This window comes from Amaranthus tricolor, chromosome 12 (assembly GCF_026212465.1).
Source record: "Amaranthus tricolor cultivar Red isolate AtriRed21 chromosome 12, ASM2621246v1, whole genome shotgun sequence".
In the NCBI taxonomy this organism is placed as follows: Eukaryota; Viridiplantae; Streptophyta; class Magnoliopsida; order Caryophyllales; family Amaranthaceae; genus Amaranthus; species Amaranthus tricolor.
In genome coordinates, this window is record NC_080058.1 from 11,107,819 (window position 1) to 11,122,299 (window position 14,481).

Sequence of the window (14,481 nt, forward strand, 5' to 3'; positions counted from 1 at the left end):
ATGGGGCTTTCGCATGTTCTCTATGATCGTGTCCCTTCACTAAATCAATTACGATGGGTGCATATTTATCCGCATAAAGGAAGATATTTCAGGGCGTCGGGACTCTCCCCTCATATTGTCCTTCATGCGTGGGGCTAAATGTCATGGTATTGTTTTTAACTAAAATCATATCCCTAAAATACCCTTTGACCTTTCGGGATTTGACTTTGACTTTTAGTCAATAGGCTTTTTGGCTGGACCTCTTTTATTCTTTGGCAGGCCCATAGGTTTTTACCTCCAGAATACTTAAATCCTTTGCCATCCCTCTCCTGTGGCTATCCTCCTTTTAAGGAGAATAACCACCCACCACCTTCCACTCTTCATACATGCTTGGCTCTCCTTGCTTCAGATGAATAACTGTCCATTCTTCCCTGACCAGTCCACCTCCCATTACTCCCACTACTCCCATGTTAGTCCACTTCTCCTCAGAAATAACTCCCCTTCTTCACCATTATAAATAGAAGCTACCATCAAGGAGGGAGGATCATCTGAAATAACTTTCCTAGTATCCTTGCTTACATTACTTCCTTAGCCTTCCTAAACTCTAGCACTAGCACCAGCAATCCCAATCCCGACCTTCCTTCTTGCATTCATTCTACAATCTATCATTCATTAATTTCCGATTTACGTTCTAACTTGAGCGTCGGAGGGGTTTTCCGGGAGATCACCCCCCGGACAAGGCTAACGTGTTGTATTGCAGGAATTCAAGTCGCTTTCTCTTATAAACCGTTTCACTTGATCACTCTTCCATCAATCTCCAGGTATTTTAAGTGTCTTTTGCACTTCCTCGTTTCATTACCGAAACAAAGTTGTGAACAAAATCCACTTGTAATTTCAAGTTTAAGGAGGAGCATATTAAGTAACAACTATCGTACATCTCAGTATAATGGGTATTAGCCGGTATGAATTATGAATTTAGCGTAAACACAATTCAGTTTGGTCTAGTCAGCTATTAAAATCAGACAAGATAAAAAGTTTCAGTCACAAAATTTTTAAATCAAGTCAGACCGTTTAAATCACTAGACTGGATCGGACCAAATTGATTTACAACATTCTGGTCTACGATTTTTTATTTTTATATTTTTTCCAAATTAATCTTTGTGTTTATCAAAAATTTCGCACTTACAAACACAAAATATAATAATTTGTAATTAGTTAATTGCATCAACATCATTTAAGTATACATTACTGTATAAAAATAAATACATTTCGAAATATCTAGGTAGCAATCTATTTTTTTTTAAAATATTATGATTTTAGGTCACAGTATGGTTTGCAGTCTGGTCTGGTCTGAAAAATAAAAAACCAAGACCAGACCGTAAACCATAACTTTTTTTGGAAAAAAATCAAATCAGACCATTTAAACCATAGAGAAGACAAAATACTAAAGTTACAGTTTGATTTGGTTTGGTATGTGGTTTAGAAAACATTGTTCAACCTTAATTATGATGTATTACTTCTTACCAATAATGTAAAGATAAAAGGACTTGTTTATGAAATTAGACTATTTGTTTGAAATTCTAAAATTTGTTATATATACTTGAACATTTAAGAATGCGTCAGTTGTCAATTAAACTAAATTGAATTAGAAAAACTTAGTAAAGTAATAATAAAGTAAAATTATTATGAATGGTGTGACTTAAGTGTATAAATTAGTGTGAGCATTTATGTGTGGTATTGGGATGAAATCCTATGAGTGTATTAATATGAGTATTTAAGTTGGTAACTTAATGTTTGTTTAAGTGTGATTTAATTGATGAAGTAATCATGGAAGTTATTGGTCTTGATGGTGTTTAATGGAGAAGTGCAAAAGGTTTCTTGATGATGATTTGCTATGATAGTCGAGTAGAAATTGACAGAAAGGAATATTGAAGGTCGCTCGACCGAGCGAGCTCTTGGGTGGGACGAGCGAACAAACAGAATACATTCAGTGACCTGATGTAGCTCGCTCGACCGAGCGAGCCTCTGTTTCGGTCGAGCGGTTCTTCTGACGATTCATAAGCTACTGTCTTTTGTCCCTTTAGCTTCTTGGAGTTGTTTCAAAGTAGTTATTACTTAGAATTAAGGTTGTATTCTCATTGAATGTACTTAGTACTATAAATAGAGAGCTTTCATGTACATCAAAGACATCCACAAAATACACCCCAAGCCAAACACTAGCCTATATCTCTTCTCTATTGTATTCTCCATATTTAAGAGTTCTTTGAACTCCTTTGATAATATAAGAGATACTACACACCGAAGGACATAGCCTAAGTTGGGTGAACCTCGTTAAATCTTTGTGTCGTTTTTATTGCATTATTTTCTCCTACAAACATCGCGTAATTTGTAGGAGAAAATAATGCAATAAAAACTGAAATACATTCGATCTCTAATATAACATGGTTTTCAAAAATTGATATTCCTTTCAAAGAAAAAGAATAAAACCGATGCTCTTACACAAATAGAGTTACAGCTGGTCTTGCGAGCGATGATCTCAATAAGAGACGGATAGCCCAATCAGTCCAATTATAGTTTTTTTCAATATGCGTTCAGTAATTGATATATTTAAAGTCATAATTGATACTTTTAAGGTCCAAATTGATTTTTTTTCGTAAGTTATAACTGATCATAATTGATCATTTAAAGGTTTGAATTGATCACTTTTAGATCAAAATTGAACTTTTTTATAACAAAGCAGTCATGACTTCTTGATCATTTTAGAGAGCATTCATTGAATTAATTGGCAAACATAACTCAAGATGGATTTAGAGATTTCTGTCTTCGTGCGACTTATACGTAACCCCTTACCCTCCAAGGCTTCCCTCCACTCTTCCAATTTTTTGTTAGCCTCCTCCTTAGTTTTTGGGGCCAAAATAATGCCGTCAGCAAAAAGCATGCACCATGGTACGGTCCCTCAGATGGATTTAGAGATTTCTTCCATAATGACCGTAAAAATGAAAGGACTTAGTGTTGATCCCTGATGTAGACCCACTTGAATTTTGGGAAAGACTCTGTCATACCCACCGGTGTTTGAATGTTAGTCGAAACTCTGTTATACATGTCCTGTATTACCGTAATGTACTTTTGTGAAATACCACTATTCTTGAGACTATCCCAAATGATGCTTTGTGGTATACTATCATACGCTTTCTCCAGGTCAATGAACACTAGATGCAGATCCTTCTTTCGTTCCCTATACTTTTCCATCAGTCTCCTAAAAAGATGGATCGCCTCTATGGTTGATCTTCCCAGCATGAATCCAAACTGGCTCTCTCTAATCACCGTCTCTCGTCTAAGTCTTTTCTCAATCACTCTTTCCCACAGTTTCATTGTATAGTTTAGAAGTTTGATACCCCTGTAATTCCCGCATTCTTGTGCATCGCCCTTGTTCTTAAACAGTGGGATAATTGTGCTAACCCTCCATTCTTCCGGCATCTTACTAGATCTCAAGATGGCATTAAAGAGTTCAGTAAGCCAATGAATGCCCTCTTCTCCTAAACCCCTCCACACCTCAATCGGAATATTACCAAGTCCAACTGCCTTAAATCCCCCTATCTTTTTGAGAGCTTCTCTTAGTTCCGCCGTGGTTATATCACTAAATGACCCGTAAACCCATGTTCTTCGGATGCCCGTCGTTGGTCGACTTTCCTTTGCTAGACCCCTAGTCACATTGAGCAGTTGGGAAAAATATTAATGCCATCTTAATTTGATATCCTCATGTCTAAGGAGTACTCGTCCACTCTCATCCTTTATGTACTTCACTGTTCCTAGGTCTTTCCTCTGCCTAGATCTGGCTTTAGCCAACTTAAAAATATATTTCTCCCCCTCTTTGGTATCAAGCTTTTGATAAAAGGCTTCAAACGCACGACTCTTTGCCTCTGCTACTGCTTTCTTTGCCTCCCGTTTTGCTTCCTTATACCTCTCTCTATTTTGTTTCCTATCTTCCTCCTCTGTACAAGCCATAAGCTCCTTGAATCTCCTGTTTTTGTCCTTTATCTTCTTTGTACACCATTGATTTCCCTGACGACACCCTTAACGTCTCCTTTGCTACCTTACGAATGGTTTCCGCCATAGTCTCCCACATTTGATTCGCATCGTTTGATATACTTAGATAACCTGACATCTTGATCTTGCTTGACAAGGTTGCGACCTTATCCCCTTTAAGTCTACCCCACATGATCATTTCCCTGCCCTTTAACTTTTTCTCGGCAATCTTTCTCCTCATACGAAAAACTAGTACTAATACCCTATGTTGGGTGGGCATTTCTGTGCCAAGCACAACCTTACAGTCTAGGCACGAGCTTCGATCGTCTCTCCGTACTAAAAAGTAGTCAATTTGGGTTGCAAGCTTACCACTCTTGTACGTTATCAAGTGTTCATCCTTCTTTCTAAATATTGAGTTAGCTATAACCAATTCCTTTGCTAGCACCAACTCAAGTAGGGACTCATCACTCTCATTCCTTACACCATATCCAAAACCGCCATGAATTGAGTTATAGTTTGTTGCCTCCTTTCCTATGTGTCCATTGAAGTCGCCACCTAAAAAAACTTTTTCGTTGGCTGGGATGGTCTCTAAAATGTCACCCAGGTTATGCCAAAACTCACGTCTCACTTGCTCATCCAGCCTAACTTGTGGCCCATACCTCTTCCCTCACTACTACTCTAACTAGCGTAATCCTTTCATTGCACCTCCTTACTTTTACCACTTCCTTTAGGATATCATTAGCTACAAGAATACCGACTCGTGGTAAGGAGGCCGCAGTCTGTCGGCGGCTGGAGCTGGTAAAGAAACGTGTGGACTGCAAAAAAATTAGACATATATGCTCATGTTGTTAAAAACTTTTAATAAGTATAACCATTTCACAATAAAGAATTTAGACATTACTACAATTCTTAAATACGTTGGTTTAGTTATATAACTTATTCGTAAATAATTATATTTACTTTTTATATTTTATGTCAATCATAATATGACACATTTTTACTCCCTCTGTTCCTAAAAAAAAATTTCATTTGTCATTTTGAGGTATTTTATTTGTTGTTCCCATAAACTATAAAGAATTTTTCTATTTACGTCATAAATTTTGGACAAAAATAACTTTGTTCATCATCATTTTGATATTTTTATAATATTTTTATCTCCACATATCTTCCACTAACTATATAAATATACTAGTTTCTATGCCCACATAAAGCACAAATATGTAAGTGTGTGCAGATACATATTAATAAAATGCAATAGCAAATATAAATTAATGATAATAATGTGATTGTGATAATTATTAAAAGTGAACATATTAAAAATTCACAATTGTTTAAATGATACTGATTTATATAAGAAACAAATTAGTGTTGATTTTCTTAAAAATACTTTACAGGAAATAAGAAACAAAATTAGGTAAATATACTTATGTAAATACATATTATAGCAGTTTATATCATTTTGTTATGTAATTGCTCCATTTAAATTAAGCATAGTCAATTGGACATTTGATTTTTCTTTTATTTTTATTTTAATTAGTATAAGTCAACATTATTGTATAAAAATAACTTGCCAAATAATTAAAATAATAAATCTCAACAATTCAAGTTGAAGAACTCCGAAGGGAGTGTCACTTGAAAATTTTCAATCTTTTTAATAGATAGTATGATTTAATTAAACTTAGATTTTTGATTTCTACTTTTTTTATTTTAATTGGTAAAAGTTTATTTTAGTGTCCAAATCTCAACAATCCAAGTGGCAGAACTTCCAAGGGAGTGCCACCTAAAATCTTCTAATCTTTTTGATAAATAGTACTCCCTCCACATCAATATAAATGTCCCATTTACTTGGGCACAGATATTAAAAGTGGTGTGGGGTTCATTAAAAAGGTGGTAGTTGGGTAGGTAGTGAAGGGTAATTAGTGAAGGGTAGTTGGGTAAGTAAGGTATATGGGGGTATATTCGTAATTACTTGTGTGAACTAAGGATATTTAGGTAAAAAAAATGACAAAAATAGAAATGTGACAATTGATATGGTTTTGCCAAATAAGGAAATGTGACAATTACATTGGTGTGAGGGGAGTATGATTTTTTATTAATTGTGGTCCCATACTTTTTCCATCTAATTTTCTTTTAATTTTTTTAATGTTTATGATTATCACTCCTACTCTATCAATTTTGTTATTTAATAAAATAATAATTTATATTAAATATTTAAAATATTCTATTTTTCCTTATTCCCTTAAACCTTTCATTTTGGAAACTTCAAAAGAACGGGAGAATTACTTCCTACTTCACTATTTCTAACATTGCAATTAGGGCACATGTACTAATTTGAATAGTTAAATCAAGTTTCAAGGAGGCAAATAGGCAAGGCAAGCAGCTACGGTTCACGAAGTTACCTGAGCCGGCACACCGGGTACAGACCACTAGACGATAACTATTCGTACTCTGATTTTTTTCTCTTTCTTGTTCTTGTTGACTGCTACAAGCTTCACTGATATTTATTTTCTCCTATCTTAATATGCCTAATTTCGTATTTTGGTTCCCCATTTCGACTGTTTTGGGACGATTAATTGCCCTCTAATTTGTTTTGAAATGGTTCAGATTTGATTAGGGTATAAGATTACTACTATGTATGCTACTCTGAAGCCTTACTAATGTAGACTCAGCAGTGCTGGGCATTTGTTGGTTTATTTCATCATAATTATATTAGTATTTGCTTGATTTTTGTCACTACCTATTTTGACCCTAAAAAGAACTTGAAAAACTACAAGCAAACTTGTTACTTAATGTTGATTATATGCTAAGGATAGTGTTTGAAATGAGACTGTTGTTTGATAACAAATTTGTTGTGTACCGTGTCATTTGTATTAAACTAACTAGTGAATAGTGATATTGCTCAAAAAATTGTGAATTTGTTGTGTACTGTGTCATCTGTATTGAGCTAACTAGTGAATAGTGATGCAAGACTATATTGGTAATTTTCTGGATTTGAGAGTATGTTAGTCACTTGGGCTATTGATGACTCGAGATTACAACAACAAAGCCAAAGCTTTAGTCCCTAAGATTGTTGTCGGCTACATGAACCAATAGATCATGTGGTCGTCTACATGAATGGGGGACACCCCCAAGAAAATTGTTTTTAGTTCATGACCATAGGATGTATCTAGATTTTACAGAGATATGAACCTATCGCTCACCCTCTTTTTTATCCGGGCTTGGGACCTTGGAACCGGCAATGAGCTCAAAGTGACTCGCCTTGAATACCTTTTGAATTTGCCATCATGTAAGAAAATAGGTAGATTATGTGATTTGGGATACAGGATACTTTTATTGTAATCTCTGCTTGAATCATAGTTTTGGAACACATAGTTCCAACTCAAAATGGAAAAGCAGCGAAGAATTAGACCTTGTAATTACCGACTTTTCATGTTGTTTAAAAGTTAAGAGAATGCAACCATAATGTGGAAAGCTACTGTAAATTAAATTAATAAAAGGAAATTATTGAATGTTTAATGTGAATAACTATTAAGGCATAGGTGATAAGTGATAACTAGTTTTTCTTGCAAGAGAGGAAAACACGTGAAGCTTTGTAGTCAAAGTTGCGTTAATTTCTAGTTTTTCCTAGATATTCATTATTTTTTCACCAACCTTGAAAGGTTGTCTTAAACTAGATAAATTAATAGAGTACAAGTTTCGCCACATATTTGTTTATGTTTACTTTGTCATAGCTCTCCACTTCTCTTAAACATAGTTATCTTCTGAACACACTGATATATGGTAATCAATATGATGTGGAATATGTGCACTATTAGTTGATGGCTGGACAGAGGAATTAGATTCTGTTTTAGGCGTATCTGTGTGAGCTCTTTCCTTATTGAGATATTCTTATACTACTTCATTAGCTATATTGATTTAGTTATCGCCTTGCTCTCCTTATTTGTCAGAAAAAGAAAAATGCCGCTTGGACTAATACTTGGGCTTGGAAGGGCAATGCGAAGGAAGCGTACATCATCATTGGATATCCTTTCTTCAAAGAGAGCCCCTAGAAATTACTACAAAGGAAAAAATTGTAAACCCACTGGATTTCATACTCGCAAAGGTTTGATCGACTTTTAGGACTGTCCGTCTTCCGTCAATCAATTTTGGAGTAACAACTTGTTTTGGTCTTTGCTGTTAGTAATCAATTTGTCTACTAGTCAGTAGTTGCCCGTTTAAGCTTTTGAAAGGATCTTTTAGATGATCTGAATATGGTCCATCTTTCCTTATTCCATATAAATTTTTCTTTCCCTTTCTTTTGGTTTTAATTTGAACATATATTATGACAATGCTCTTAAAAGGTTCTTTTGGTAGCAAGGGACCAAATTAATCTTCGATAAATCAAACAAAGCTAAAAGAAATGCCATTTTTCTTTGTATACTACTTTTTGTCTGTTGTAGAATTAATCTGAAGTTTTCTGTAGGTGGCTATGTTGTGGTGCAAGAAAAGCTCCCTAATTATGTTGTTCCTGATCTCACCAATTTTAAGGTACTTCAGATCTTTGTCTCATTCAGAATAGTACCATTCTTCTGTTTTTGAGGAATATTGGAACTTGCCAAATACAAAACTAGCTCCTGATGTTGGGTAAACAAGGCAATGAGATGATGAAAGAACTCATGTAGTCATGTGCTTGTCTCAGTGTAACATAATTGCTTTTTAAATTACTATTCGCTCAAACTGGATCAAAAGTAACCCAAAGCTGTCCTTGTTTTGCATTTTTCGATACGTGATTTCTGAGGAGATTAGTGAATTATGAGACTGACTTGTCTGATTTGCGTGTTTATGATTGAATTGATTTAGTGATGGTAAAATCGATTGAAAAGTCCTATGCCAATGACCTAGAAGATTAGAGTTCTTGAAATATTTTGAGCGAGGAGGGATTGACGAGAGTATATTGCATGAAAGTTTTTGGATTGACTTCTAAGATGTGCTTGATTTAGGTGAGGTACATGAGCTTTAGATTGCAATAATAGACTTTAGATTGCTATAAATTTCTACCGGCATAAAATGATGAATTCATTAAGGTAAATGATGTGGTAGGATTAATGATGTCTACAATTTATGCATTATGGGGAATCCCCGTGTTTCTTTCTAGACATATAAGATCCTTGCACCATTTTTGCTTGATTATGAGGGTATGTTTCTTGTTAGGTATCTTAAAAGCTGGTACAATAATAAAAATTGGCTTAAATACAAGGTGTTTGAGATAAGATTTTTATTTAGAGACAACTTTTCCTAGTAGGATGGCACCTAAAGTTGAATTTCCAGCGAAATAGTCAGCGTTTTGGTAGTTTAACTCACCTTTTACCCTTCTTTTACTTTTTCTTGTCCTTGCATGTGTTTCTCTTCTCTTTCTTGAAATGTCTTCATCCTTCTTCTCTTCAACCTCTTAAACAATATTTGCCTTAATGTTGCAAATGCTGATTAGCTTTAAAAAGCATACTTTGTTTTGCGCCTTATACGCCTTGAGCTAGGCTGTGCTGAAAGTGCCTTGGCTAGGTGAGGCAAAGCCCACTACAAGAGAGACGCGCCTTGGTACGACTCGATGCATTTTGCGCTTTGTTCATCTCCTTGTTGGGATGGATGATTAACTTAAGCTTATTTGTTTGGATAAGAAATAAAACTCGAAATGCAAATTCACTTGAATATGAAGTTTGAGAAATTAAAAGGAAAAAAGTGCAGAAAAGCAGATGAAAAAGAAGAAAATAACTTAAGTTATTCTTCACATTCACATTATAATAATTATGTGGTAACATAGTGTTTATTACAATGTTAATGAATGTTTTTAAGCTTATTGCTATTATAATAGGAATGTCATGTTATTCTAAGTTTTATATATGCTTGAAAATTGATTATGAAGCTTTTTAGGGAAAATTGTGCCTCACCTACTAGCACCTTTGCCCTGCACTTTGCACCTAGACGTTAAGGCTTTTGTGAGTGCACCTCATGCTTTTTAAAACTAAGAATGCAAATTCAAATCAAAAATCAAGATCGAATTGATTAGAAGAGAGACAACAACAATAAAGCCAAAGTATTAATCCCATCAAATGGCTCGACTACATGAACCACAACAATCAATTTCAATGATCATTTACATACATACATCCGACCCCCCAAACCTTACCACGGTGGGAGCCACTTAATGACATTAGGGCAAGTGAAATGTTTTTTTGATCCACATACATACTCCTTCATTCATTTCTATTTTTTTCATATGCTATTCTTAACTCTTTTGAGCTCAAATTTTTATCCTTCCACTTGTATCTACATGACTAAACCAAAGTAAATGTTAAATTAATTAATTAATTATTTATTTATTTTCATTTTGCCTTCAATATGTGCAATTCAAAAAGAAAAACCTTTTATGCCATTATTTGAATCCTATCGTTTAGAATGTGTCAATTCATCCACCTCAATACATGTATTTCAGCTAGCCTATCATATACCATTTTTTATCAGATGTTTTTGGCGACACACATCGACTGCACTACTCTGTTTCAACCACGCATTAGACTTCTCTAATATCTCCGTTTCATATGGTGAAAATAATCCAAGGTACCTAAAATGCTTACTTGTAGGGAGCTTAGCTTTACAACACCTTTGCTATGACTATTCATGCCAAAATGACATTTCATATACTTTATCTTTCCCGACATGATTCAAACACTTTTGATTCCGACGTATGAACTCCACACCTCTCGATGCTATCGTTAAACACTTAAACCCATCTAGATTTTCGTTCACTAATATCAACCAATAAATGTATAATGGAACTTGTTGATCACAATTCAAATAAAAATCCCAATTATGTTGTCTAACTTGTATTCCTATCATTGAAAAAATAATCAAAAGATACTAGATAGAACTCTGCTTAAACTTCACCTTTTAACTTTTATGAGCAACTTGTATACCAACAGAGCTTAACTGCTTTCAAAATGGAAATGCGTGAATTGTATCTTGTCTCAGTTAGAGCAAGTACCACTTTCTCTAGTCGAGGCCCTGGATTTGATTTTTACCTATCCCTTCCCTTTTCTCAATCGTAGTAAAAAAAATGCAAATTCAATCATGGATTATCACTGGTTCGCCATGGAAGAAAAATGGACACAGACACAAATAGCATAGATATAATATATGCAAGGGAATTTGATTGTCATTAATTTCCCTGGTTTTAAAGGATAATCAAACATTACTGGATAAATCAATAACTATAATTTAGGAAGTCTTGCTCAAGATCATATGATCCCAGAATGTCAAATTCAACGATATACATAATCTCTTTATTCTTACAAAAGTAAAACTGCGCACATCTAACCTCCACAAACCTTGCCAAGTTGGGAGTTTTAATAAGAGCCGTTTATTAACATTGAGGTAATGTAATGTATTGCAATTTATATTTAGGCAGTAAATTAGTTTTAGAACACCACAAACATAAGAAGATAATAGACCCCAAAAACTGATTTTGCATTCAAAAACCACAGGTCATATGCATCTTCTCCTCTTAAATTAGTACGTTATGTAGGGAATCTGCACAGGAGAAACAGAGCGTATAAAGTCCAGTTCGGTGGGAGTTTAGAGAGTCCAAGCTAGTTGTCTATAGAAGGCATCTAGTTTGGATGTGGTAAGTAGGGCAATGTGAGATTATTGAAAGATTAGAACAAAAGAGAAGGAGTGAATGCACTTCTTACACTTATACTGAAGAAATATGCTGGGGAAAAAAGAACCAACATTCCTGAAAGGTGGCTTGTCTATTAAAATTGCCATCAAGGTGCTTTTAGCCAGAACATTTAAATCTGACTAGCCGGCCTGAAGTCCAGACTGTTCTGATGGTCTAAGAACAAAAGGAAAAGGAAATAGGCAAAATGGAGAAAGGGTGCTACACCAGGGAAATCATTTTCTCACACACAAACGAAAGAAACTGTACCTTTCTAGTAAGTCATGTGTACGTATGCATTAGGTTCATCTCTTGAACTGCATTGTTCTTTTTGATTGCAAGATGATCTTAGTAGTTTAAAACATCTAATTTACCCTAGGGTCAATGATTAGAGCCCTCAATTGAATTGAGGAAGAACAAGATTAGAAATCTTGATTCAAGAATTAAGAATTATGCAAAATTAATCAACTATAAAGCAACACAAAGAAATTAACATGGTTCACCCGATGTTGGCTATGCCCACACTTAGCCTAGATGTTTTATTGATGAAAATAAAGATTTCTTAGAAGCTTTCAAGATGGTCTACATGGTTTGTGGTTTGGAGTATAAGAGAGGCTTAGAGTATAGGATTGCAATTAGAGGGTAGAAGAGAGATTAGTAAGTACAAACATACACTAATCTAATGTGTAATTAAGCTATTTATAACTCAGTTTAATACGCGGAGCACGAAAAAAACACCTCGCCAAGTTGACTTTTGTGTGGCGAACCAGGAAAGCCAAGTGACTCAAGCCGTTGGTTCATCGTATAAAGCCAAGTCGGCTTTTTTGGACCCTTGGAGATAAAGCCAAATGTTCAAAACCCAACTTCCAAAACCAACTTCTCTTGTATGCTCATATATTGGTCCCACCATTATACCCAATATTTTCTCAATGTATCAACATGCCCAAACACGAGCCAATGTGAACTCATGGCACCTAAAACTTCAACAATTCTTTCTGTTAGTATCTGTCTTGCAGGTCTGCATTTGACCTTGTCTTTGTCAATCTCATATTTAGGTCTTCGAGTAGAGTAACCTTTGTCTTGTACTCTTTCCTAAGAAGGCTCACTACTTGAGAAAATATCAGTTCAAAAACTTAGTTATTCTCGATTTTTTAGGAATTGTGGAGACTTCATGTATATTGTGATTTCATCAAATTATGTTTATTACTGGTTGTAGTTTTGCTAAGGGTTTGCATTTCTGTGATTTACTGGGTTACATAGATATATCTTTTCAATTGCGATCCAAAACAGTTTTCTTGTATATGAATGCATCGACCTGTATCGCTTTACTGAACTCATTGATATTGGATCTCTTATTTGCAGCTTAAGCCTTATGTTGCTCAGTGCCCACTGAATCCGTCAACAACTGAGAATACATCAAAATAGATTGACGACCAAAGAAGTAACCTTCTAGGCTTCTACTGTCACTACACCAAATCTTCCCAGGTATGGAACTGTCAAGAAAAAACTTCAATGAAGCTGTTTTTCTCAGTTTTGGTTTGCTTTGTTCAGCTTTTCTCATTTAGCTTAATAATCATAGTTTAGGATACATAAACTCATAAGATCAACCGAAACGGGTTACGTCATATGTATACATGCTTGAACATTGTGATGGAATTAGAGTGCACAATATTTCAATTTTGTGATCCATCTTGTGCTAAGGTGTATGGTATCGACGTATTGTATCGTATGTGTTGCCTGCATAGGTTGCATTGCTTTCAAATTATAAGAAATCTACTTGTCGCAACAGTCTTTGGGGCTCAAATTTCAAACAGGTGAAGAACAAACAGATGACATTCCACTCTCTTTTAACTGGGGCTCTCTATTGTTTCCTACGTGCTACAACGAGAGTAAACAGCCAGTCATTGAATGAAGCAAAACCGTTGCTCTCTGTTTCATACAATCAACCCCGATAACAAATAGAATTTCTACTTGAACGAATTAAAAGTTCGACTCATAATCACAGAAATATTTACTATCAAACTATAGATACTTGCATCTGCCATATCAGCAAAGACATGTAAATACAACTTTGCTACATTGCTAATGGGTGGTTATTTTGTTTCTTCCTAATGTTGCATCTTATCTTTCTAGATTTTGCATCAACAGAGATGGATAATGCTTTAACATTCACAGTACCAACCACGATCCCCAATCAGGAAACAAATCTAAATGACATTATATTCGCCCCGGATATATCAACACTTCAACTACAGGTGTTCATTTGGTCATTGGGTCGATTTTAGATCGGCTTAAAATTTGATTTGCTTCCACATTGATTTTTACATTGTTGTAAATCCATTTTTAAGTTGGGTTCGATAACAAGGTTGGCTAAATGTCATGTCGTTAGGTCAATTTTGAACACTTTTACCTGCACCTACTGATAAGACCGTATCAAAATATAGTCTAGTTGTTGGAAGTTGAGGAGTTAAGACTCTAAAAGACTTTTATTCATGCCTCACAGCGCTAATAAGAAAGGTGAATAGTCCTATTTGTATATTTAACATTTTCATATGCAGCTAGTCATGAGAGACGTATTTCAAATCCAACGCATTAAAAATTAATGTCTACTTACTGTATTCTTAAAACATTATTCTTAATGCTTACTTACCGTATCCTTAATGCCTACTTTAAATATCTTAAATGTCTACTGACAGCATTTTTAATACTTAATTATAATATTTTAAACAATATATAATGAGCCGGCTCAATTAGAGATGGTCTCTCAAAGGGACCGTCCCTGACAA

At 34.9% G+C, this 14,481-nt stretch overlaps 2 protein-coding genes across 2 annotated transcripts; one reads left to right on the plus strand and one right to left on the minus strand.

The window, feature by feature from the left end:
* Positions 1 to 2,985: 2,985 nt before the first annotated feature.
* On the minus strand, positions 2,986 to 7,288 carry LOC130828560 (uncharacterized). The gene is made up of 4 exons (XM_057694527.1): positions 7,273 to 7,288; positions 4,073 to 4,593; positions 3,779 to 4,017; positions 2,986 to 3,682 (listed from the first exon to the last, which is right to left on the minus strand). Exons 1-4 carry the CDS (start codon positions 7,286 to 7,288, stop codon positions 2,986 to 2,988), a joined length of 1,473 nt encoding a protein of 490 aa, XP_057550510.1.
* On the plus strand, positions 6,265 to 13,382 carry LOC130797313 (uncharacterized). Its single transcript, XM_057659876.1, has 4 exons — positions 6,265 to 6,421; positions 7,953 to 8,107; positions 8,468 to 8,532; positions 13,058 to 13,382. Exons 2-4 carry the CDS (start codon positions 7,963 to 7,965, stop codon positions 13,118 to 13,120), a joined length of 273 nt encoding a protein of 90 aa, XP_057515859.1. The 5' UTR covers positions 6,265 to 6,421; positions 7,953 to 7,962; the 3' UTR covers positions 13,121 to 13,382.
* The last annotated feature ends 1,099 nt before the right edge of the window (positions 13,383 to 14,481 follow it).

Bases quoted from the DNA above. Each gene is read 5' to 3' on its own strand.
- LOC130797313 (XM_057659876.1), top strand. From the start codon at position 7,963: ATGCCGCTTGGACTAATACTTGGGCTTGGAAGGGCAATGCGAAGGAAG. The intron at 8,108-8,467 runs GTTTGATCGACT...AGTTTTCTGTAG, and splicing joins TGGATTTCATACTCGCAAAG to GTGGCTATGTTGTGGTGCAA. The intron at 8,533-13,057 runs GTACTTCAGATC...TCTTATTTGCAG, and splicing joins CTGATCTCACCAATTTTAAG to CTTAAGCCTTATGTTGCTCA.
- LOC130828560 (XM_057694527.1), bottom strand. The intron at 4,018-4,072 runs GTAGCAAAGGAG...TGTACAAAGAAG, and splicing joins TGGCGGAAACCATTCGTAAG to ATAAAGGACAAAAACAGGAG. The intron at 3,683-3,778 runs GTACATAAAGGA...CAATGTGACTAG, and splicing joins AAAGACCTAGGAACAGTGAA to GGGTCTAGCAAAGGAAAGTC.